The following is a 25,401-nucleotide window of genomic DNA, read 5'->3' on the forward strand; positions in this document are numbered from 1 at the left end:
GTGTGGAACCTGCTTGGGATTCTGTCTCTCCCTCTCTCGTCCCCTCCTCAGCTTGTGCTTGCTCTCTCTCCCGCGCTCTCTCTCTCTCTCTCAGAATAAATAAATAAACTTAAGGGGGAAAAAAAGGAAGATGAGATCCTAACTCCCAATATTTAGCACTGAAAACATTCAGCTCCCTAAGACACTGTTGGCCAGGAAAACTCTAGTACTCAGTTCAGTATCCTCTCAGAAACATGCAAACACTATTGAGAAAACAAGTTAATTACAAACAGTAAAATGAACAAGGTACTCAGGTTCTCAAAAGGCAAAAAAAGAAAAAGCCCAATTAATTCAAATGCCATTGATATTTTTCATCAATACAAATGAATTGAGCACTAAGAGGTGGTAAGGGTACAAATAGGAAAGAAACAGTGACAATACTACCCATGAGACTGTCCCATGGCCAAAGAAAAAGCCCAGTGAACTAGTCTCCTACATGGAATGACAAGAAAGCACCAGAACTATTATACCATTTTAGAAGAACCTGCTTAGAAGGGTGCCTGGGTGGCTCAGTTAAGCGTCTGACTCTTGATTTTGGCTCAGATCATGATCTCACAGTTCATGGGATCAAACCCCACATCAGGCTCCTCACTGACAGCACAGAGCCTGTCTGGGATTCTCTCTCTCCCTCTCTCTCTCTCTCTGCCCCTCTCTCACTCACACACACACTCTCTCTCTCTCAAAATAAACTTAAAAAAAAAAACAAAAAGAAGAGCCTTAGACACAAATAATATGCTAATCACTGCCAACCACCTCCTGTTATTACTTCTATTTGAAATCAATAAATCAAGCAACAAGCATTTAATTCACACCTAAGGTAATATCAGTCCCGCACCAGGTCCTGCGAAAGCCCAAAATATATATACGACCTAGATCCTGCCTTCAAGTTCGTTAGACAGGGAAATGAGACACACACGTTTTAAGAGCAAAAAAAACAGTGAAGAGATAAAAGAGTGACACAGGAAGTACCGGAACCACACAGGTTCAGAAAAGGTATGATCACTGTGGGCCTGGATGGTAAAGTAAGGTAGGTTCCTCTTTACAAGGCAGAATTTAAAATGAACCAACAAGAGTAAGATGTGGACAGCTGAGAGAGAGAGAGAGAGAGAGAGAGAGAGAGAGAGAGGAAGGAAGAGGAAGAAAACAAAAGGGTAGGTGAAGATGGGGAAGATCATGATGGAGTCTTAAGGAAATGTTTAATTTAGGAGTCTGACCAATGAGCAGGGCTCAGGCAGAATTAGCAGCAGCTAATCTGGCTAGGGGCCAGATGACAGCCAGCATTTCACACAAGGCAAGGAGTTTATACTTGATCCTACACATCAGAGTTCTTAACAGAGACTTTTTATTTCAAATTCTGCAAAGTGATCTTCCTTCTAAAACTCTTTAAGAAAACATTTTTTTAAGTAAACTCTACAACACACGTGGGGCTCGAACTCACGACCCTGAGATCAATAGTGGCACGCTCTACCGACTGAGCCAGCAAGGAACCCCAAAGTAATCTTCCTTCTAAATTTAAAAAGCTAAAATTTACAGAGTGGTTTCTGGAAGACCCAAAGTCCCTTACCACCTGATAGTAAAAAAGCTTTAATGAGAACTTTCCCAAAAGGAAGCAAGCCCCTTTACCTCTTTCAAACACATAAAAAAAATAGCTGAAAACAGATTTTTCTTAAAGGAAACCCTAATTAATGCTTTCTTCTCCATTATTTTCTGTATTTCCCAAACTCCTTACAATGACATATAATCTTTTAGAACTGGAAAAAAAAACCATCAAGCCCAAATAAAGTACATATCCCATATTATAATATTTAAGGTCACTGTCTCAGAAGGTAGGGGAAAAAATCAGTACCAAACTATTAAGATCATCTTTTGGCCAACTATGAATTTGTCCATAATAATTTCAAGTCTGCTTACTTTGATGTCTTCATTCTCTCATAGGAAAGGTTCACTTTAAGGTAGAAGGCTTAGTTGCCTTTAGCTTAAGTGGAGAAAAGAATTATGACAGGCAAAAGTATGTTTTTTCAATGGAAGGGAAAGGGGCCACAGTATTTTAATATCTAAAAGCTATCAGATCTTAGAAAACCAAAAGCCTTTAAAATGAGTACACACTTGATAAAAACTCCTAGTAAATATTCTATAAGCCCATCTCTCTTATCATTCATATTAATACATTCTTTAATTAAACAGTAATGAAAGTTACTTTTCAAAAGACTAACAATGAAATCAGCTCCTATAATAGAAAAAAGTAACATTTATGAATATTTTATTATAATCCTGGTAACAGGTCAGACAGATGGTATAGCTTACCTTGGTACAAAAAGATTTTGCAGGTGTTTTAGTATACTTTGAACATATAGGTTAGGCTCTTTAATAACTGGCAATGGGATAGAATCTTTCGGCAACACTAAAGCCATAATCCAGTCTGTATATACATCAACACAATATTTTACAGTCTCTCCGTCCAATGGAAGGGTCAATCCATAGCAGATTACTTCCATGGTCCATTTCACCTAAACAAAAGAAAATATACATTCAGAATTATCACACATCCCTACTGTATCTCAGCAGACTGATTTAAAATGTTTACCTCTTTTATTACCAAAAATCTCTCAATTGACAGGATATTCATCTCAACTATATACCAGATTTATTCTTGAGAATGTACTTTCCATGGATAAAACATACTCAGACAACGTTTCCTAAGCAAATTATTTAAGAAAACAATAAACTACTTCTTTCTAAATATCACTTCCATGCTGGCTTTACCCATTAGACATTATTATTATTTACACTATGAAATAAAAAGCAAATATGGGTCATCCTGATTTTCCATAGAGACTGGGACAAAAAAATAGAAAATTTTAGCTACTTTTCTCCTTTTAATTTATATACAGGTATGTGTGTCATTTAGGAAATCATATACATAAATTCAATTACATTCCATTTTCAGATTATGCAATATTAACAAATAATAGGAAGGAAGATGAACGTTCAACTCTTATTTTGTGACTATTTTTTTCTGCCAAAGAACACAATGAACATGGGAAGGTAAGAACAAACACAAGTGAGAAGGGACTAAAGATGGGCAAGATTGTTTTAATTTTTCTTTAATGTTTGTTTATTTTTGAGATAGAGCGTGTGCAGGATCAAGTGGGGAGGGGCAGAGAAAGAAGGGGACAGAGGATCCGAAGCAGGCTCTGTGCTGCCAGCAGAGGCTCTAGAGGGGGGGCCTGAATTCACAAACCATGAGGTCATGACCTGAGCCAAGACTGGATGCTTAACCAACTGAGTCACCCAAGTGCCCCAGATCTTTTTTTTTAATGTTTATTTCTTTTGAGAGAGCACACATGTGAACGAACGGGGGATGGGGGTAGGGGGGTGGAGAGAAAGAGAGAGAGAATATCCCAAGCAGGCTCCACGCTGACATGGGGCAGGCAAGGGTGGACCGCAGGGGTGGACCACAGGGGTGGCGGTGGTCGATCCCACAAACCGTGAGATCATGACCTGAGCCAAGATCAAGAGTCAGACGCTCAACCAACTGAGCCACCCAGGTACCCCAAGCTGGGTAAGATCTTAACAAGGCACTGAGCTGCACTAAATGAATTCCAGCCTCTTTACTTAACTGAATCACATGATAAGGGTTGAGAGAACCTGCCCATGAAGAATGAACACGATGTGGCGACAAAGGAAAAACGGCACAATTTGCAAAAGAAGATAAAATGATATTCCAGATACTACAGACTGGAAAGTTTCAGGGAATTCCACACTAAACTCTGGGACAAACTACTAAGCAGATGATTCATGAGCACTTATAAAAGGAAAGCATGATCACTAGGAACCAACATACTCAAAACGAACAAATCATGCCAGACAAGCATCATTCCTTTATTAACAAGGTTACTATGAAGGCAGCAGACAATTGTACAATCCTGGCAGTTTGCAAAGCACTTTCATAAGCAGCTTCTAACCATCAAAATAACCCTGTGTGAGAAGGTAAACTATCCTCACTTTATAGATAAGAAAACTGACACTTATTAAGATTAAGCAATTTGGCCCAAGCCACTGGTTTGGAAATGGTAGAACTGAAAACTTGAGCCCTAGTCTTCCAGCTAGATATCTAAAGCTACTCTCACCATACCATTAACACCCTTCTCTGGCTCAGGGAGATCTGGGCTCTAGCAAGAAATGTGGTCAGAGGCAGGATATCCTTGTGGACAAGATGGAGACATAGGACCCATAGGAAGGCAGAATGGCTGGATTTGTAAGACACAAGATGAGAGACTAGCAATGGGCTAATGTACCAAGATCATTTAGGAAGACGGTGCCCAGTGGCACACCAAAGGCCCTGCTGAGATTTTAACTTAGGAAAAGAGAGAAAAACAGATCACATGCTGACCATCTGTAGATAGCCACAAAGCTAAAATGGATAGCTAACTTGTTAGATAGAAATTCAGGATTCCAAAAGACTTCAAGTTGAATCTGACAAGATTAAACACAGGTACTGAAAATTTTAAGCTCAAAAACAACTACAAGAGCTAAGGGTAAAAATATGTACAGCACTAGAATATATCTAATATAATATAACCTACAAGAGCAATAAGCATTAAAGCCTGCGACAGCACAGTGAAGCTGTGACAAACACAGGAGGGTGGGAGGAAAGGAACCACGCCTAGGAAGGGATTTTAAAAGGGGCTGCAAGTCCCTAACTGTCAGATGAAACCTAAAGGAGAAAACATCTTAGGTGTCACCTTCATAATAGGTTAATTGTATAATTCTAGAGGACACTGGATTCAAGGACTGTTGTCTCCTATCTTTTAGAAGGTAGGAAAGGAAAACAAACAAGGCAGGCACCAGAGCGCCTCTATCCACTCATGTGCCATCTCTTCCCAGGAGAAGATTCCAGACCCACCAAGAGGAGAGTACACCAGGGCAAGTGCCAGTCCTCAGGGGTTAGTCTCTGCTAAGGGCCTGTGAAGAGAGAAAAACACTCCTCAAACGGAGGAGCTTCACCCTCCTGCAACCCATGGCCTATAGAGAGTAAATAAACTGCCTCTGGAGTTACAAATCTTATATCTAGACTAGTTTTAGATCTAGACTAGCTTTATGTCTAGATTAAGTCTCGTCTCTCCTTCATTAGAAAGAAATCAAAAAGAGGCAGAAAAAAAGGTGAGTCTGAGAAATAAGTTAACCCAAAGCCTGAAGGTTGCATAAACTTCCTCCAGCGCACAGTTCTAATCCCATATCTTAGCCAGACCTCCTACTAGCAAGTTCCTGTATCCCTCCATTTTCAGGGTCCCTTCATGACCTCCCTCTGAAAACTTTACCTCAACCCAATCTCCTGAATCCAAGAACAGGACCAACTTCAGGCCAAGCTACTCCAAGAGCCCTTATCTTTAGGGACAGCAAACACAACTCCAATTCCAAACACTTGGGCTCACAACCACATAGGCTTAGCTGCTCTGTAGCACTCTTAAACCTGGGAGTCGGTAAGGGCAGGCAGACACGGAGACAAAGGAGGACCTCAGGTTCAACACATATGCGTAGCCTGAAAAGTTGACAGAAGATAGGCCTTCAGTCAGAGGCCATATGGGGGTAGCAGGGAAGACCTTCCAAAGACACCTCTGAATAGAAATCTGAAGACTGGGCCCAGAGCTTAGGGGAAGGGGCCTGACACTCAAGTCTCTGTCTCGCGCCCACAGCTCAAGTGGAGAATTGGGTCTGGCCGGTAGGGAGCCAGCAGCACAATGGCACAACGTATTCCTTATGACCCCCACAAACTCTCAGTCAGCCCAGCCTTCAACCCAAACAAAGGTCACAATTAAGAAAGATGTACTACTCCATTAGACAGAAATCCATTAAAAAGACAATGTTAAATAAATTCTTCAGTAACGAGATTATGTTTTCACACAGTAAAACGAAATGAAGAAAACACTTACTTCTTTGTCAGTTTTTAACAAGCTCTCGCTACCAGCCACTGAAGGGGTACCTAAGGCCTGCCCAAGAGGGTGGACCACCGCATTTGCCACCTCTCGCCCAACGCTCTCCGGATAGCTGTGCAGCACACTGGTGTGGCCCTGATCATTCTGAATCACCAAATGCAGTGACCTCCACTCAGAGTACATCGTGCCGCTAAAGGACTGTCCAAATGGCACCTGAAAAGACAAAACAGAATTATTGGTAAACACTGTTGCAAATTAATAAAACTAAGCAAAACAGATTTATCCTACATGGTAAGATAAAGCAGCTACAAACATACGGCCAAGACGACTGAGAAAATACGCGTCTAAATGTTTTGAGAATGTCCTAAAATAGCCTCTCAGCGAGGTCAGGTAGGAAGGTGGACCCTGGGAAGCAGCTGTCTAAGCACCTCCCCAAAAGAGCCTCAGAAGCCCGGGAGCAGAACTGGGACAGACGCCACCGTGCAGGGGGAGAAGATGATCTGATTTGGTACACTCCTAACATGAGGGAGCCCTCCTCATTCTATGTTCCAAGATAGAAAAAGATAGAAGAATGAAGCACCCTGAGAAAGGAAGACAAAGGAAAGAGTTTACTCCAAGATGCAGCTTCTTCAGTCAACAATTTCCAATTTCCAGCAATTTTCTATCATGCTAGAAACATACCCCTGCAATTTCCCACCAATGTCCTCAAATCAGACATAAAATTCTTCGAGAGTATTTCATTCCCTGCAGCAGTGACACACAAATTTCCGGTAACGGAACACCTGGAAGTCACAGTGTTCTTCAGAAAACATATTAAGAGCTCCACTTAATGAGCACTTACTACATGCTACTCACGCAATCATCACAACAACTCGATGAATATTAAGGAATGTTATCTCTACCTCACAGACAAAAAAGCAGAGACACAGAGAGGTTTACTTCTTACCTGAAGCTTCAGAGCTATAACATGGTGGAGCTGGGTTTATTTCCACATCTGTTGGGTTCCAGAGACCATGTTCCTTACCATGGCATGTACTGCCTTCTTCCTATCCTATACATTCCCCCGTGAAATGATCTATGTCTACCACACAAATGAAAAACTTTTAGCCACAGAAAACGTATCTGTATGAATGCAAACGGTACCATCATAAACAACATACTCACGAAGAGAATCGGGGATGATTAGTTAGCCTTTGCCAATTCATTTGTTTCAACTTCCATTTTCTACTTGTTCTGAAATCTGTATGCCTGGCCAGAGAGTTTAAGCAAAGTCCAGGGGTACACTTAATCTTTAAAAAATTCTTCCCTTAAGCTCATTTTTCTTCACACTGGGGAAGACCAGCACTGTTAAATTTTCATCTTAAAAAACCTCATTCCAGCTCAAGTACCAGTGTTTTTCCAAAGGATATGGCATTTGAGAATTATAGGCCTGAAGAACGAAGATTAAACTCCCTAGCATGAAACTCAAAGTCATTCATAGACTGGTCCCCAACTACCTTTCTTTCTCCTTTCCATACAGAGGAACTTACCACCTCCACCTCCCCTCTTGCATACCCTCCCAACCCCAGTCTTCTCAGCTTCTTTTGGAATCTGATGGACCCTGGGCCCAGGTACTTTTCGGTGACCCTATGAGGTCTGATGTTCTCCTCTGACCAAGAGGCCCTGAACATGGGACGGCAAGAGAGATAGACCAGCATCTAACAAGGTACCTTCAATTTGAAGGAAGGCTGGATTCAATTATTACGACTGCCTCTGTTTCCTCAGGTTTATAAGGGATTCCCCCAAGGATATTCTGGTGTTCTTCCTCCCTCCCCCCAAAACAAAAACACTCTCAAAAATGGAAGGGGAAAAAGGCAAAGTTCTGACAGGGAGCCATCTCCATCAGATGATAACTTTTTTTCCCACACCACACATTTTCCTCACCTTTTTAAATCAACACGTACATACGTGCATATGTATATACAATATACTATACATACAGCCCCTTACATAAATACACAAGAATATTAGACTACAGAGAGGTTTTGTTTTAATTTTTTTTTTAATGTTTATTTATTTTTGAGACAGAGAGAGACAGAGCATGAACGGGGGAGGGGCAGAGAAAGAGGGAGACACAGAATCTGAAGCAGGCTCCCGGCTCCCAGCTGTCAGCACAGAGCCTGACCCGGGGCTCAAACTCATGAACCCACAAGATCGTGGCCTAAGCCGAAGTCGGATGCTCCACCGACTGAGCCACCCAGGCGCCTCTGCTTTGTTTTAGTGTAGTGGGTTTTTTTTTACCTTTTTCATTTTATTTAGCTTCATTTCCTGTCCAAATGATTCACTTCCCTGGATAGATAATCCATGTTAACAACCTAACATTTCCTCTTGTATTTGCTCTACCTTAATTCGATCATATCAAAATAATTTATATACTTGCATAGATAGGGACTGTATACTTCTCTACATCTGTGTTTTTTTTTTTACATTCAACAATGCCTCATGAATATCTTTCCAACTAATAATAAACTCATTTTAATGACTATGTAACATTCCATGGCATGGGTGTGGCATAACTTATCCAACCAATCTCCTAATAATGTGTATTTACTCCATTTCCCATTTTTTTGTCACCAGGAAATGATGCAATAAACACGCTTGTTCATATAAACAGTGGCCTTTTAACTTCTATGGAACAAGTTCCCAAGAATGAACTATTGGATCAAAGGGCATTTGTTTTTAATGTTAATAGGTCTTGCCAGATTGCTTCCCCAAAGAAGCTGTAACAACCAGCTACATTAGGAATGGATGAGAGCCCTTCCCTGTTCCCACTCCCCACCTCCTGCCAAGGAGTACTTTCTTTTTCTTTCTTTGCCAATGTGACAGGTATGAAGTGAGATTTCATTGTTCTAGTCATATATTTACGTTTTATAGCTTCTAGGTTTTTTTGTTGTTTGTTTTTTTATTTTAGAGAGACAAAGAGAGTGAGCGGGGGAGGGGGACAGAGAGAGAGAGAGGGAGAGACTCTTAAGCAGGCTCCATGCTCAGCACAGAGCCTGCCGTGGGGTTCAATCCCACAACACTGGGATCATGACCTTAGCCAAAATCAAGAGTTAGATGCTCAACTGACTGAGCCACGCAGCCACCCCTATAGCTTCTAGTTTTGAGTCTGGCTTCGGTGGTTTCTCCCTCCCATCTCCTCTATCAGTGTTTTTCAAACCGTGGGTCATGAAATAAATGTAATGGGTAATACTTTTGTTTTCAGTTACGTGGAAGAAGATATACAACAAAGGTACCGCACATAGTAAAGGTAAGCAAAGTTCTGTGAAACTCGTTTCACCTTCCGTAAATACTATATTTGGGGTCACAGTGTAAGATACATTTATTATGGGTCTAGGTTCAAAAGTGTGAAAGCATAACCCTAAAGTGTATATGCAGTCTCCTAGATTTCCCACAAGACAATTGCTTATTTCTTCACACTTAAATTTTATATTCATCTGGAACTTACTTATATAAGTAGCTTAGGAAAGGTGCCATTTATTATCTTGTAAATGTACAGTCAGTTATGCCATCATCATCTGTTAAAAATACACCCTTTCCCAATGAACTGAAATACCAATTTTTCTACACTAAATCCTCATTTACATAGGCTCTATTTATGTATCTGTTTGTCTGTTTGTCCATTCCTATGCCAATGCCATAATGACTTAAATTTGGTCGCTTTACAGAATGTTTTAATATCTAAAAAGGAAGCCCCCTCCACCTCCACTATTCTTTTTCAAAGCTTTATTGGGTATTCTCAGGCCCAATTATTAAATACGTATTCTTCTATATAAAATTTAAGATGATTTTATACGATCCAAAAAAAATAAACCTTGTTAGAATTCTAATTGAAATTGCTTACTCCGCCTCCCCAGCCTCATCTTCTATGAACACTTTCCAACATGTATCCCTTCCCCCAGCTAACGCCACAAATGATGATCACTCAAACCCAACAAGTTTTTTCATACCCTGTGTTACTGCCTGCACTACTCCCCACTAACTGCACGGCCGTGCCCCACCTCGATCCTAGTACTTAGGAAGTACTACTACTCCTTCGAGGAACAGCACAAACGTCCTCCCTTTGGTAAGCCTTTTCTTTACTCCCCAAATCATCCCTCCTCCTTGTGTCTATTACAGGCTGTTCATACCAAGCCTCACATTAACTTATTTGTTAGCCATGTAAAGATCTCTTCACCACAAGAGTGTCAGCCTTTTTTGAATGGAAACCTCACTTCCTAAATCTTTAAATAGTTCCTGGCATGCAGTAGATACTACATAAATGTTTCAGAATGTCAAGGTTTACCAGTGGGAGACAGGAAGACTTTAGAAAGTTCGCTTTATTCCACTGAGGTATGTCAAAAATTCTGCATGTCGTATACAAATAAAATTGGAAGATGTCCATTTGTTTTATGCTAATTATTAGTTTTTTTAAAGTAGTTGGATGGTTTCCAAATATTTAAAGAATATCTAAATATTTAGCATACATTCCAGACAACACACTATTGGAGAGAAAAAAATATTTTAAGGCAAAAAAAAAAAAAAAAAAAAAAAGGCAAGCTAGTTTTCAAACTCCACTGCGTACACAAGAATCATGGGGTTGGGGGAGGGTGCAGAATCTGTGTATCTCCAGACCCTATCACTAGAAACTGAAATTCTGTACAGATCTGCACTGGGGCCTGGGAACATGCATTTTTAAGACATAGCTGCTATCCCTTCCAATTCTGAAAAAAAGACAGGAGTATCATTCTTTAAAAACACACTATGAAAGACCAAGGCTATTAAGCTTTAAGGCTTAACAGGTCTTAAATTCTTAAAAACTTACAAATAAATTTAATGTAAGAAATTCTAATTCTTTAAATGCATTAATATTTAAATGCTTAAATGTCAGAAAATGAAATAAGTGCTTTCAAGAAACATGTAAAGTAGAAAGGATACAATGAAAAAGTTGAACTTAACTATTAAAATGTATCTAATAGAAAAAACATGCTAAATATTAACAAAATACACAAAAAATTTTAAGACAAAGATGTACACTATAATTACAGGCAAATTAAATAAAACAATGAAGAGAAAATATATATTGGAAATAAACATGAATTTAAAAAAACAAAGTAAAGCAACAATTAGCAATTAGCTATTAAACTAGCAAAACAAGTGATAAAACTCAATTCTGATTAGGAGGTAAGGCCAACAAGACACACTCAAGAATTTAGGTCAATGGTTTTCAACACAAAAGAACTGCCCCCTAGAGGGAAATTTCGGAAATATTAAGTGCACTTCTGGTTAACAAAATGATTGGGGCGTGCTATTGGTATTTATGGGCAGGGCCAGGAAATCTAGACATTCTGCAATGCAGGAGACAGTTCTGCACAATGAACAATTATGCTACTTTTCACACGACTGTCAAATGCCTGCCAGAAAATCATTCTGTCCTTAAATGTCTAAGCCTGAAAGTGTATACAAAAATACAAAATATTTTGTGCTATTTTAACATACACTGAGTTTTCCAGTAATGCAATTAACCACGTAAACTGAGAAAAGACTGAACCATATTTTGTCTAGAACCTTACCATACCAAGAACCATTAACAAAAGAAATAAAAGAATTGTTGCCCATTTCAGAAAAATCCCATCACCAAAGGCTATGCCACTTGTGGTATCTGCTGCTATCGGCACAATCACAACTACATACACACTTACGTAGCCCTTATTTCACAATGTCAAACAAGAAAATACAGTCTCTTTAATAAATGGTGCTGAGAAAATTGGATAGTCACATGGAAAAAAAAAATGAAACAACCCCTATCTTATACCATTCATAAAAATTAACTCAAAATGGACTAAAGACTTAATTGTAAGAAATGAAGCTCTTTCATTTCTTACAGAAATGAAAACAAAGGAAAAAAGCTCCTTGACATGGTCTTGGAATTGGATTTTTTGGAAATCATAGCTAACTCACAAGCAACGAAATGAAAAATAAGTCAGACCACATCAAATTGAGAAGCTTCTGCACACAAAAGAAACCATCAACAACCTATTGAATGGGAAAAAATATCTGCAAATCATGTATAGGATAGGGGGTTAGGGGCGCCTGGGTGGCTCAGTCAGCTGGGTGTCTGACTTCGGCTCAGGTCATGATCTCACAGCTCGTGAGTTCCAGCCCCGCGTCAGGCTCTGTGCTGACAGCTCAGAACCTGGAGCCTGCTTCGGATTCTGTGTTTCTCTCTTTCTCTCTCTCTCTCTCTCTCTCTCTCTCTCTCTCTCTCTCTCTCTCTCTCTCTCTCCCCTTCCTCCACTCATGCTCTGTCTCTCTCGGTCTCAAAAATAAACAAACATTAAAAAAAAAAAAAAAAAAAAGGATAGGGGGTTAGTATCCAAAACATATAAAGAACTCATACAACCAACAGCAAAGAAAACCAAATAATCCAATTAAAAATGGGCAGGGATGGGGCACCTGGGTGGCTTAGTCAGTTAAGTGTCCAACTTAGGCTCAGGTCATGATCTCGCAGTTTGTGAGTTCAAGCCCCACGTTGGACTCTGTGCTAACATCGCAGGGCCTGGAGCCTGTTTCGGATTCTGTGTCTCCCTCTCTCTCTCCCTCTCTCTCTGTTGCTTATGCTGTCTCTCTTTTTCTCAAAAATAAATAAACATTAAAAAAAAATTTTTTTTAATGGGCAGGGGGCACGTGGGTGGTTCAGTTGGTTAAGGATCCAACTCTTGATTTCAGCTCAGGTCATGGTCTCGTGGTTTGTGAGTTTGAGCCCTGCATCAGCCTTTGTGCTGACAGTGTGGAGCCTGCTTGGGATTCTCTCTCTTTCCCTCCCCTAGCCACTCTCACTCTCTCTCAAAATAAATAAACTTTCAAGAATGCAATCTTGCCATTTGCAACTATGTAGATGGAACTGGAGGGTATTAGGCTAAGTGAAATTAGTCAGAGAAAGACAAATATCATATGACTTCACTCATACGAGGACTTTAAGAGACAAAACAGATGAACATAAGGGAAGGGAAACAAAAATAATACAAAAACAGGGAGGGGGACAAAACAGAAGAGACTCATAAATATGGAGAACAAACAGGGTTACTGGAGGGGTTGTGGGAGGGAGGATGGGCTAAACGGGTGAGGGGCATTAAGGAATCTACTCCTGAAATCATTGTTGCACTATATGCTAACTAATTTGGATGTAAATTTTAAAAAATAAAAAATAAAATTAAAAAAAATTAGCCTGTAACCCAGAAATGACCATTATTAACTTATTGATGTATATAAACTGTCACATTTCTTAAATCCACATATATGCATATTTCCTCAGACTAGATTCCTAAGCTAGAAGCGCTGATGCTGGATCAGATGTAGTATGCGTCTTGTAGCTCTTTGAAACGTATTTTCACAAGCCTTTTAGAAAACTACTATTTAGTACCCACCAGCAGGGCAGAGAGTACCAGTTTCCCAGGGCTCTAACCAACACTGGGTATTGTAATTTTAAAAAATATTAATTTGATAAGTCTGGCATTTTGTGTTCATTCCTTGATTATGAATAAAGTTTAGTATTAAGGATAAACACGTAAACTTTAAAAAGGAAAAAAAGAAAAATGGGCAAAGAATCTGAATAGACATTTTTCCAAAGAAGATCTACGAATGGACGACAGGTACATGAAAAGGCGCTCAACATCATTAGTATCAGGGAAATGCAAACTGAAGCCACAATGAGACCCCACCTCATGCCTGCTGAAATGGCCATCGCCAAAAAGACGTAATAAACACTGGCATGGCTGCGAAGGAAAAGGGATCGTTGTGCGCTGTTGGCAGGACTGTAAACTGGTGGAGCCACTACAGAAAACAGCATGGAGGTTCCTTAAAAATTTAAAAAAGAACTGCCATATGATCCAGCAATTTCACTTCTGGGAATATATCCAAAGGAAATAAAAACACTAACTCAAAAAGGTATCTGCACCGCCACATTCATAGCAGTGTTAATACATGGAAACAACCTAAGCATCCACTGATGAATGACTGGATAAAAAAGTTGGGGGGGGGGGGAGAGGGTGTATGTGTGTATGTGTGTGTGTGATGGAATATTATTCAGCCATAAAGAAACAAGAAAATTCTACCACTGGCAACAACATGGATGGACCCTGAAGGCATCATGCTAGGTGAAATAAGTCAAATACTTTATGATCTCATTTATATGTGGGATCTTAAAAAACAAAACAAACAAAAAAAAAAAACCCCACAAAAATCACAGAAAGAGATTAGATTTGTGGTTACCAGTGGTGGGGGATTTGGGGAGGGGGAACTGGAGGAAAGTGGTCAAAAGGTACAAACTTCCAGTTATAAGATAAATAAGCACTAGGGATGTAACGTCCAACATGATGACTATAGTTAACACTGCTGTATGAGATGCAGGAAAGTTGTTTAGAGAGTAGATCCTAAGAGTTTTCACCACAAGGAGAATCTTTTCCTTTTTACCGTATCTATAGGAGATGATGGGTGTTAACTAAACCGATTAAGGTAAGCTACAGGCAAGATATTGAGAAAGTTCAGAGGACAAAAGATTACTTTTGATTCAAAGAAGGGCTGAGCTGGAAAACAACAGGATAAGATCAGGGAAGAATGAACTGGGTACTGAAGGAAGGTTACAATTTTAACATATAAGAAAATTAAGTGAGTAAGAGTGACAGCAAAAAGAGGCAGATAGAAAACAAAAATATGTAAGAGGAAGGGCAGGGCGCTTGCTTCAAGTAGCAAAAAACAGCACCAGAAACTAAAAACCCAGAGTGGCAGGAAAAAAAGCTAGATGTACAAGGGGTAAGATTTCAAAGATAAACAGGGACGGATTTTGAAAGAGTATGAATGCTACGATTGGAGATTTGTAATTAATTTAGTAAAAACTGGGGGCGGAGAATGAGAGGATGGTAACTTTATCATAGAAATGATACAACAGGAACTGAAAATCCCAGTAAAGAAATTTGGTGTAAGTATCCAAGACAAGCTGAAGGGACAATAGAAAAGTAAACTCCAGTGTGGCTTATATACTGAGGAGCGGGAGGGAGGAAGGATGGGGACGAGGCAGGGAGGACAGGCTGAAGGGCTCTGACTGCTATGTTAAGGATCTTGTGCCTCCTCCCCAGACAGGCTCGGTCAGCTATTAACCTGAGCTGCTAGCAGAGAAGTCTCTACCTCCATACTCCAGAAGTAAGTACGACAGGAGGAGAGAGAAGATGATGACAGTGCTCCCCTGCAGATCACTTAGTGTCGTCCAACTCTACATTTGTCCATTTTCTAGGTAATCTCTCTGGAGGTTTCTATTATCAGGCGACTGTGTTCTGGTAACAGCCCATGGTTGTTGGTACTACCACAAAGTAACACGAAGGTTCTAATTGACAGATTACCAAAATGACCGATACGTTGGTGCTGGTAGACACACTAAGACCACAGCCTGACATTAATTGTATCAACTGACTCTATCAATATTTATTACAGGTGTATGCCCGTATACAAGGTGTATGCCTTCTATACACCATGCACAGAGAATAATAATAATGAGTAAATAAGATCCCTGTTCCCAAGAAGCTTCAAGTCTAATTACAGAGATCGATTTTTAAAAACTTCATAAAGTAAATCCAGACATCAGTTATTTCATGAAACAAACATTTATTCAACGCTTGCTACATGTCACATATCGTCCTAGTGTACAGTATGCAGATACAAACAGGACACAGTGGCTGCACAAGGGAAGATTTCATAACGAGGAAGACAGAAGAATCTAGGACAACACCGGCACACCATAGTATTCAACGTGAATAACTGACGGGATGAGTTAGGAGGCCAGCATCATACAGGAAAAAAACCACTAGAGATCTGGCTTGGTAACAGTGTACCTTTGGAAAACTGATCATCTTGAAAGAGCTTTCACATGTTATTTCATTTTATTCCAATAACAAGCCTACAAAGTTAAGGAAGACAGATGTACTAGATACCAGGTGAGAAAGCAAGTAAGGCTAGAACTTGCTCAGAGTCACAGCAAGTGACAGGAGAGCTGGGATAAGAAACTCTACCTCCTGCTCTGAAGTCCAATGCTTGTCCCTTTTGTTCTGACTCCATACCTCACCATAATGACCTTGGACAAGTCGCCTGGCATTTCTCTGTCATAGTTTCCTCGTCTGCAAAGCAGGGAGAACACCCGCAGTACCTACCTAAAGTACTCCGGGGAAGAATCAAATAAAGCGATACAAGTCAACATACTTTGAGATGTACAAAGGCAAGGTACATATTATCAGCCATGCTTTGTTTCTCTTAGGAAAAATAGGGAACAGGGTGCCAAAACACTGAGTAAACAAATGAACCACACTAGATTTTAAGGCACACAGTGCTCTCAAGGTCATCCATATAACTTTATGATGAGTAAAGACAGAAGGATTATAGTTCACGTTTCTGCTGTAGTCCCATTGACCCTAAAAGGCAAATATCAACCAAGTTCGGTCACAAAGGAATGTATTCACCTATATACCAGATTCTACTGGGTATCCTATCACATACCCAAAAGAAAGGTTGTGCCTGTATTCCTCCCTAAAAGTGTAAACAAGTAGCTTTTGCTAGTCTGTTTAAAAGAAAGAAAGAAAGAAAGAAAGAAAGAAAGAAAGAAAGAAAGAAAGAAAGAAAGAAAGAAAGAAAGAAAGAAAGAAGAGAAAGAAAAGAAAAGAAAAAAGAAAGAAGAGAAAGAAAAGAAGTATGAATACTATGAATCCCCTGCCTGCCTCCACCGGTACCACCACAGGTCTCATCCTTCATACCTCAGACCTGCTCTGCCCAATACAGTAGCCATACCCACATGTAACCACTTAAATTTAAATTAAATTAGAAATCAGTTCCTTATCTACACTAGCCACATTTCAAGTGCTCAAAAGTCCCATGTGGCTAGTGGCTACTACACTGGACAGTGCAGATATAGAACAGTTCTATCAGGGTGCCTGGGTGGCTCAGTTGGTTAAACATCCAACTCTTGATTTCGGCTCGGGTCATGATCTCATGGTTCACAAGTTTGAGCCCCGTACTGGGCTCCATGCTGACAGTCCGGAGCCTGCTTGGAATTCTGTCTCTCCCTCTCTCTCTGCCCCTTCACTGCTCACTCTCTATCTCTTTCTCAAAATAAATAAATACTAAAAAACAAAAACCAAAAAGTTCCAACATTGCAGAAAATTCTACTTGACAGAGCTGCCTTAGATACTATTTTTTTTTATTTTTTTTTAATGTTTATTTATTTTTGAGAGAGGCAGAGACAGAATGCGAGTGGGCTAGGGGCAGAGACAGAGGGAGACACAGAATTCAAAGCAGGCTCCAGGCTCCAAGCTGTCAGCACAGAGCCCGACGCAGGGCTCGAACTCACAAGCCGCCAGATCATGACCCAAGCCCAAGTCGGACACTCAACCGACTGAGCCATCCAGGCGTCCCAGATACTATTCTTTTTATTACAACTCTAACTAGACTACAGATTCCTTGAGGACGGGAGCTGTGCCGTATTTATCTTGGTATCCTCAGTATATACAGCAAAGTACATGTTACACGCCAAGCATTCACTATACATCTAAATGAGGATCTCAAACATAGCAGACTACAGTCACTTCCCCCATCCCCAACGTACATGTGTACACACACACACACACACACACACACACACACCAATAACAAATAAGACATCCTTTCACCGTGGAGGATGGGGGTGGAAGGAAACACTACGTCCAGAGGAAAGAAGCTGAATTCTGGTCCTTGATGTGCTAGAACCCAACCATGAAATCTCGGGCAAATTACCTACTTTCTTCACCTACAAAAACTTAAAATTAAACTCTAAGTACCTTAAACTTTAATCATCTTCTATCAAAGAAAATCATGTACTCTATCCAAAACATTTTTACACATGTCAGAGAACACACCTGCTCACACTGGTGAGGATCTCAAACAGAATCCATTTCTAAGTCTCAGGCTACCTTGATTCAAGTCACTTTTGGTCTTTAACTGATCATGTGGAATTTTTCACCTTTACTTTGGATATCAACTACAGAGTTAAACCTCAGGCTTAAAGACTGAGTTTCTTCCTTGTGTTAAAGCCAGAACTGGATACTCTGTCCATATGTGATCAGAGAGAACCAAGGGCAAGTTGCTTTAGTATCTGAATTTAACAAGAATTGTCCCATCAGTTTCCATATTAGCCTCAGCCTAAAAATTGACAGAAGAGTACAAAGTTCAACCAAGAGAATCTTTCTACAACAATCCTTATCCTGTAAAGAATATCATTATACACAGTGTGTATATTTTCATTCAGTCCACATACTTCACTGTGTTTAACTGCTATCAAAAAAATTGTCCCCAAACCCCTTCATAATGACCTTCACACACATATTCACTCACTCCCTTTTATAAAGTTTACATGGCTTAAGGACCAGCCAAGAACAAATACAATCTGAATTACTACCCTGCCTTTCTTTAAAATCTGTAAATATGCTGGGCCATAGCAGCTCAGGCATTCTGCAATGAAAATATACTAAGTTACTAAAACCAGAAGAAAAAGCTATGTGCACGTGCGTATGAGAGAGAAGTGTTGGAGAGGGGACAAAGCATGGAAGATGGCCTAGGCAGAAGAACAGCCGGTGCAAAGATGACCCAGAAGTTAGAGACACTAGACCTGTGAGTACTGCACGCCCAGGAAAACTACAAACTAACAGCTTTGCGTGAGATGTATACACTTTAAAGGCACAGCAACTCAGAAACCCTGCAAAGAAAGTCACCTTCCACCCCCAATCGGCTTTCACAAAGTGGAGTCGTCACTGGGCCCAAGGATAAGATGGATCTCTGCAAGTGGAACTTGCATTTTTAACAAACTCCCAGATGATTCTCCTACACAGTGAAACTGGAGACACAGTGCAATGTCTTCTGAGATGCAGGACTGCCCATCCTAGCAGTTCCCAAAGTTTGCTACACACTGGAATCACACGTGGCTCCTTAAAAAATACTGACGTCTAGGTCCCCCCACTTCCACCACCCCCCCCACCCCCCAATTCTGATTTAATGGCCTGGATGTGCTGCCTAAGCATCAGGAATCTTTAAAGGCTGCCCCAGGTGACTTTAACGTGCAGCAAAGTTGGAGAGCCACTGACCTAATTGTTAAGAACTTGAATCTGGAGTCAGGATGCCGGGGTCCAAATCACCAGCTATGTGACCTTGGACAGGTAAGTCACCAAACCATTCAGAGCCTCAGTTGCATCGTCAGTAAAATGGGGATAAGAACCCTACCTTACAGGGTTCTTGTGAAGTTAGACGTGGTGAACGTAATGGCCTGGCACAAGGCCTGGCGTACAGTGAGCGCTTAACCAGGGTAAGCTGTTTATTCTCGTTATTAACTCTTCCTCATCCGACCGTCACTGTGCAGCGGGCAGCATCGCCTCCACAGGGCGGCAGCAACTCGAGCAACCCTTCTGCTGGACCAAATTCCTCGCCGGAGTTGTCTAGCTCCGCTCCAGACCCGCCCCCTCCCCCAGGTTGCCAGGAGAGTGCAGCGCCCGACCCGGGCAGCTCCCAAAGGCTAGACCCGGTTTGAACAGACCCGACAGAAACCGCCGACTCGCCCCGGAGACAGGGCCAGGCTCCGCCGGACCCCGCGGGTCCCCCGAAAAAGGCAGAGACGTGCTTCCGAAGGCAGGGCCCTGAGTGCACCCGGGCCCGAGAAACAGATTTCGCCGTCCCAGGACCGCCCGGAGGGGAGGGGAGGGGAGGGTCCGGCCGCGACGGGGAGGGCCGCTCGGTTACCTGAGGCGACGGGCGGGGCCCGCATCGCTGGGGCGGGCGCCGCCGCCGCCGCCGCCGGCCGCACTCGGCCTTCCGCCTCACGCCACCCGCGCCATAGTGCCGGCGCTTTCGCTGCCCTGGCCGGCTGTCCTTAGGCGGTCGGTCAGTCCACCCGTCAGCGGCTCTCCGAGGGCGCCCGGGGACGACGAAGGCCGGTCGGGCCGGCCGGCTGGGCTCTGCTCTGGCAACTTCCGACTGCCAGGGGCGGCAGCGTCAAATAACTCCCCGAACCGAGCGGACCACCGCGCGTGCGCGGCGCGCCTGATCAGAGCCTTCTGCCGGTCCGAAGCGGCGGCGTCAAATAATTCCCAAGACACGGAGCCGGAAGCTGCGCGTGCGCAGCTATCCCAGATGGCCGCGCGGAGCATATTCCCTCCTCCCTTTCCGGAGCAAGTGGAGTGGGAGGAGTGAAGTGACGGCTGCGCCTACCTTATCTCAATGCCGCGGAGGGGGCGCTGCACCTGCGTCCCCGTGCATCAATCCTGACTTTGCGTGTTTTCTGTGCGGAAGGAGGAAGGGGCTTCTCTGCAAGGTTCTGGCTCCCACCCAGGTTCTAGGAGTTTCTCACATCCTACCATTACAGCACCCTTTCTTTGAAATGTTGCCCTTTCCCCGCCGCCCCTTTATTACCTGGGCATAGCATTAATTATGAGAAATGCTCTCAATTCCAGGCCAGGTGCAGATTACTAAAATGAATCAGACATCAGATTCAGAGCCTCTCGTTAAGGAGCTGAGTCTGATGTAGGGTATAAGACATAAATAGTAATAATAATAGCAGGAGATACCGGTTTGAGCACCTACAGTGCACCACACATTTTGTAAACAGTTCAACTTTCAGTATTTTGGTTTCGGCTTCAACGAAGAAAGTAATAAGTAGCCTTAGAGAGGTACAGCTCAAGTGCCTTGGGAGTGTAAAGGGGGAAACTTGGGCTGAGAGAGAAGGGAGGCCCTGGCCTTGAGACTGTCCTTGATATTCAAAGAAGACGGGATCAGGATGTTGAGTGGTACTGAAGGCATGGTTGTCTGAAAAGAGCGGAAGAGAGCAGAGAAAATGCTGACTCCTCCTTACCTTCTGTTAGAAGAGACCACGGAGGAAGGACAAGGGAACTGATATTCTCATAAAAAGGATGAAAGAGAAGTGTTTCCTCAAGACCTTGCCCCCCCTCCCACCCCCACACCAGGAAAGTTGTTAGAGGCAAGAGGAACAAGGAGAAAGAATGTTCCAGGATAGGAATGGGGCTATATCCAGGACACTTTGTTGATCAAAGCAATACACTTCAATTAAACACAGCGTGACAAATATCTTAAGAGGTTCATTCAATATCCCAACCACTTATCCCTTGCCTTTCTAAACTACAGAGGCTGGAAAGCAAAGCATAGAGTTCCCAACCTCCCTTGCAGCTAGGAGTGGCAACGAAACCAAGTTCTGGCCAATAAGATGTAGACAGAAGTCTGAAGGGAGATCCTCTCTTCCAGAATAAAAAGGAAGTCTTTGGAGACACCTGTGACCTTCCCCTTCCCCCGACTTCATTCATGGAATTGAGGCACGACACCTGGAGGTGCAGCAGTCATCTTGAGACCACGAGGAGGACTGTGCTAAGGAAGGTGGAACAGAAAGATAAAAGAAGCCTGGTTCTTGAGGATATACTCAAGCAGCCGCACAAACACTGGACTCCCTTCCTGTTTATGAGAGGGGGAAAATCTTATTTAGACCACAGTTTGTTGAGTTTTATGTTACTTTCAACCAAACACATTTCTAATATAATAAATATTGAATACCTCTAAATGAAAGCTGTTGAGTGAAAGAATATATATTTCCATTAATTTTTTTTAACATTTTTATTTTATTTTTGAGACAGAGAGAGACAGAGCATGAATGGGGGAGGGTCAGAGAGAGGGAGACACAGAATCTGAAACAGGCTCCAGGCTCTGAGCCATCAGCACAGAGCCTGACGTGGGGCTTGAACTCACGAACCGCGAGATCATGACCTGAGCCGAAGTCGGCCGCCTAACCGACTGAGCCACCCAGGTGCCCCTATTTCCATTAATTTTAATGGGAAAAAATATGTTCAATTCCAACCCAAGATACCTAAATATTTTAACAGAAAAATAGATTAAAGGAATAATGCAAACAAAAATTACATAAGCAATAAATAATTTCAAGTCAAGAGTAGCGCTTTTACATAAAATACAAAGGGTAAGGACCATTGTACTGGTCAGGAAGATAAGATATAATATTAGGCAGGGGGTGGTGGAGAAAAGATGTAAGAGAGTCATTCCTCAAAAGTAACATATTTCTACACCTTTTTCTTTACCAGTTTTTTAAGTGTTTGAGGGCTTCACTTAAATCAACGTAAAGTTATAGCGTGCACACACGCACAAACACCTGAGGCGGGGGAAAAGACTAAACATGAGAATACTTTGAAACATGTCAGGAAAGTATGCACACACAATAGACTGAAGAAACATGAAACGCTATACAGAAGGAAACTTTATGGTTTCTCTAATTCACACTTGTTCCACATCATAATTTCTAACTAGAAGAGCAGAATAAATTGGGGGAATGTCTTCATCTGAAACTGTTCTGTCAAAATATAATTTTGTATTGTGTTCTTATTTATTGTGTATTAAAAGGCATTGCATTCACAAAGGAAAAATGGAGTTATATTAACCTTCTTTTGGCAGACTTTTCCGCCCAACGTTGGCCATACAGATATATGTACAACTCATCCCACAGTTCTTACAATATAGCCAACACTTTTCTCAGTAAAAAATGGTATCCATGTCCCCGTCCCCACCCCTTGAGTCTGGTTGTGACTGTTCTGGCCAATGTGGCAGAAGGAATACTATGTGTCTTCCGGGACTAGCTCATCAAGAGGATACAGCTTCCATTAGTTTACCCCCTTTTCAAATGCTCGTCCTTGGAACCCAGTTACCATGTTGATAGCAAGCCCAGGTCACATGAAAGGACCGTGTGGAAATGTTCCATCATCACATATCTGGCAACATCAGATGGCCAGATATGTGAGTGAGGAAGCCTTCAGATGATTCCAGTCCCCAGGTTTCACATCAACCTACCTGACACTAAGCAGAGCAGAGAGAAGCTAAACCTACTGAGCCCAGCTCCAAGCGCAGATTCATGGGCAAAATAAATATTGTCATTATTTTAAACCACTAAGTTTGGGGAGTAAATTGTATGCGTTCATGGCAATTAAAACACTTTCAAGGGTCATAATTGAGAAAAGTTGTTAACAGATGTATAAGAGGTGTCTCATCTGTAGCCATTTTTTTTTCTTTTTCTTCCTTTTTAAAATGTATAGAATTAGCTTGAGGTAGATAATGATTGGGAAGATTCCCTTCTATTTCCCCTGAACTTAAAACAATACTGGCACAGTGTTGGTGCTCAAGAAACATTTGTTGGATGGATAGGTAGGTGGATGTGGGGACAATGGATGGATAGTGGATGGAAAATGCACTGGCTCAGCATCTAACCACTTTCTTGCTCTACTGTTAAGTCTTAGTGAATAATATCCAGTGATACCAGAGTATCATCATTACACCTAGGTAAGAGGTCCCCTGTCCCAGGGGCACCTGCGTGGCTCAGTTGGTTAAGGGACAGACTCTTGATTTCAGCTCAGGTCATGGTCTTATGGTTCATGGGTTCGAGCCCCACACTGGGCTCCACACTGACAGTGCAGAGCCTTCTTGGGATCTCTCTCCCTCTCTCTCTGCCCCTCCCCTGCTCTTATTCTCTCTCTCTCTCTCTCTCTCTCTCTCTCTCTCTCTCTCTGTTTCAAAATAGATAAATAAACTTAAAAATAAAAGAGGTCCCCCGTCCCAGACCCTGTGCCTCAAGGAATACGGCACTTTGGATCAGTATTCCTCGAATTTTTCCATGCACCCCTCCGAGGCATAATGTCATCTTGGTAGGGTGCTCCAATCCAGACCAGGTCCCATGTGGGTCCTGTTAGCTAGAAATTTCTACCTTCAAGTTTTCTAAGCCTCACTCCAGTGGTTGGGACTGGCCAGAGCCAGGGTGCCATCCAGGCAGGGCGATGCACTCCCAGACTAGGTCCATCCCCTGTCTTATTCTTTATTTCCTCTCTTTGAAGAGCTCTTCAACCGTCTTTCTTACTACCTCCTCCTTTCACTTACGTGTGAGATTGACCAGATGCCTCGAAGAGCTCCAGGACTTACATATATGGAATCATTCTGGAGCCTCGTGGCCAGTTCTGGTTCCAGGAGGACAGTCTGGCAAAGAACTCACTCTTGCTAACTGGTGCAGAATTCCTTTCACCCGCTTGTGTGAAATTGGGCTGCCAAAGTGTGTTGGCAGGCTGATTTTGGTGATTCTCAGTCACACTGAAACCAGGATGAGTTTAGGATTCTGAGCTACCAACAGTCCACTGAAGATGACTGGGCTTGAGTTGCATGATGTGGGTCGAAGTGTTGGTTCACACTTCTCTGTTCACACCATGATACCACTCGGACCTACTGCAGCCAGGGTGATGGGGGAGATGGGCAGCAGGGATCCTCTACTCTTTGTACTCTGTAGTCCCTTCCTCAGGTGGCTCTCAGGGCAGTTACCTTACCCCCTCTGGTAGGAGTTGTTGTGCCTATCTCCACCAACACGAGTACTAACATACCGAGCATTATATAAATGTATTAGAAAACTACAAAGTAAGTTATATTGCTTCAATACTAACAGGTTCTGGCGGGGGTGTGGGGGGTGGCATCTGGGTGGCTCAGTCGTGGTTCAGCTTCTGACTTCAGCTCAGGTCATGATTTCATAGTCTGTGAGTTTGAGCCCCACATCAGGCTCTGCGCTGACAACTCAGAGCCTGGAGCCTGCTTCGGATTCTCTCTCTCTCTCTCTCTCTGCCCCTCCCCTGCTCAGGCTCTGTCTCTATGTCAAAAATAAATAAACATTGAAAAAAATGCTGCCAGGGAATAAATCTGGTGTTCTGATTCCCTCATGGTTATGAAGGAATGCCCAAGACCAGAACGCTGGGGAGTTCTGGACCCTCTGAACTCCCGTCTACACAGGTCAATACAGGTAAGTCTCCCATATGATGGGTCACACGCTCTCTTACTGGTAGGAACTTCCCAACAAAAGCATTCAAGGTTATACTTCTCATGTACGGTTTTAGCTGCATTCCACAACTTTTGATATGTAGGATTAGGATTTTCATTTCATTCAAGTCTAAGTATTCTCTCAAGTTTGTTTTATGTCTTTATGTCGTAGTCACATATTGTAGTCTATATGATTCCAATGCACTGGTATGTGAGACTTGCTCTGCAGCATAAAACATGGTCAATATTTGTAAATGCTCCAAATGTGCTTGAGAAAAATATATGCTCTCTCACTGTTGGGCAAAGATTTCTAAACATGTTCTCTAAACTACGTATTACAATCAAGCCTGTATTCCAAAGACCAGAATCTTTGGAAAGGGAATAACGGTAACTTTACAGTGAAGTCTGGCAGTCACCCCTTAACCAAGTGATCAGGGTTAATATCGCTGGTGATGTCATGTAGATATCATATACCCCTGATACATGTTCAGAG

General features: G+C 42.1%; 1 protein-coding gene and 1 long non-coding RNA gene across 5 annotated transcripts in view; one reads left to right on the plus strand and one right to left on the minus strand.

Annotated features, from left to right (window-relative positions):
- RALGAPB (Ral GTPase activating protein non-catalytic subunit beta) overlaps positions 1 to 20,046 on the minus strand; it is an 88,496-nt gene extending 68,450 nt beyond the window's left edge. For 2 of the 4 annotated variants that reach the window (XM_007077716.3, XM_007077715.3), the window contains exons 1-3: positions 19,797 to 20,045; positions 5,973 to 6,188; positions 2,344 to 2,546 (exon numbers count right to left, since the gene is read on the minus strand). In XM_007077716.3, coding sequence (XP_007077778.1) covers positions 2,344 to 2,546; positions 5,973 to 6,158 — 389 coding nt within the window. In that variant the 5' untranslated portion in view covers positions 6,159 to 6,188; positions 19,797 to 20,045. Of the gene's footprint in view, positions 1 to 2,343; positions 2,547 to 5,972; positions 6,189 to 19,283; positions 19,759 to 19,796 lie in introns of those variants that run through there. The other 2 variants (XM_042980417.1, XM_042980419.1) reach the window with 2 other exon arrangements.
- On the plus strand, positions 8,390 to 15,214 carry LOC122237204. The gene is made up of 3 exons (XR_006215477.1): positions 8,390 to 8,840; positions 9,220 to 9,264; positions 15,128 to 15,214. It is a non-coding gene; the product is annotated as an uncharacterized LOC122237204 (long non-coding RNA).
- Positions 20,047 to 25,401: the final 5,355 nt, after the last annotated feature.

The sequence above is a fragment of the Panthera tigris genome, chromosome A3, assembly GCF_018350195.1.
Source record: "Panthera tigris isolate Pti1 chromosome A3, P.tigris_Pti1_mat1.1, whole genome shotgun sequence".
NCBI classification, from domain to species: Eukaryota; Metazoa; Chordata; class Mammalia; order Carnivora; family Felidae; genus Panthera; species Panthera tigris.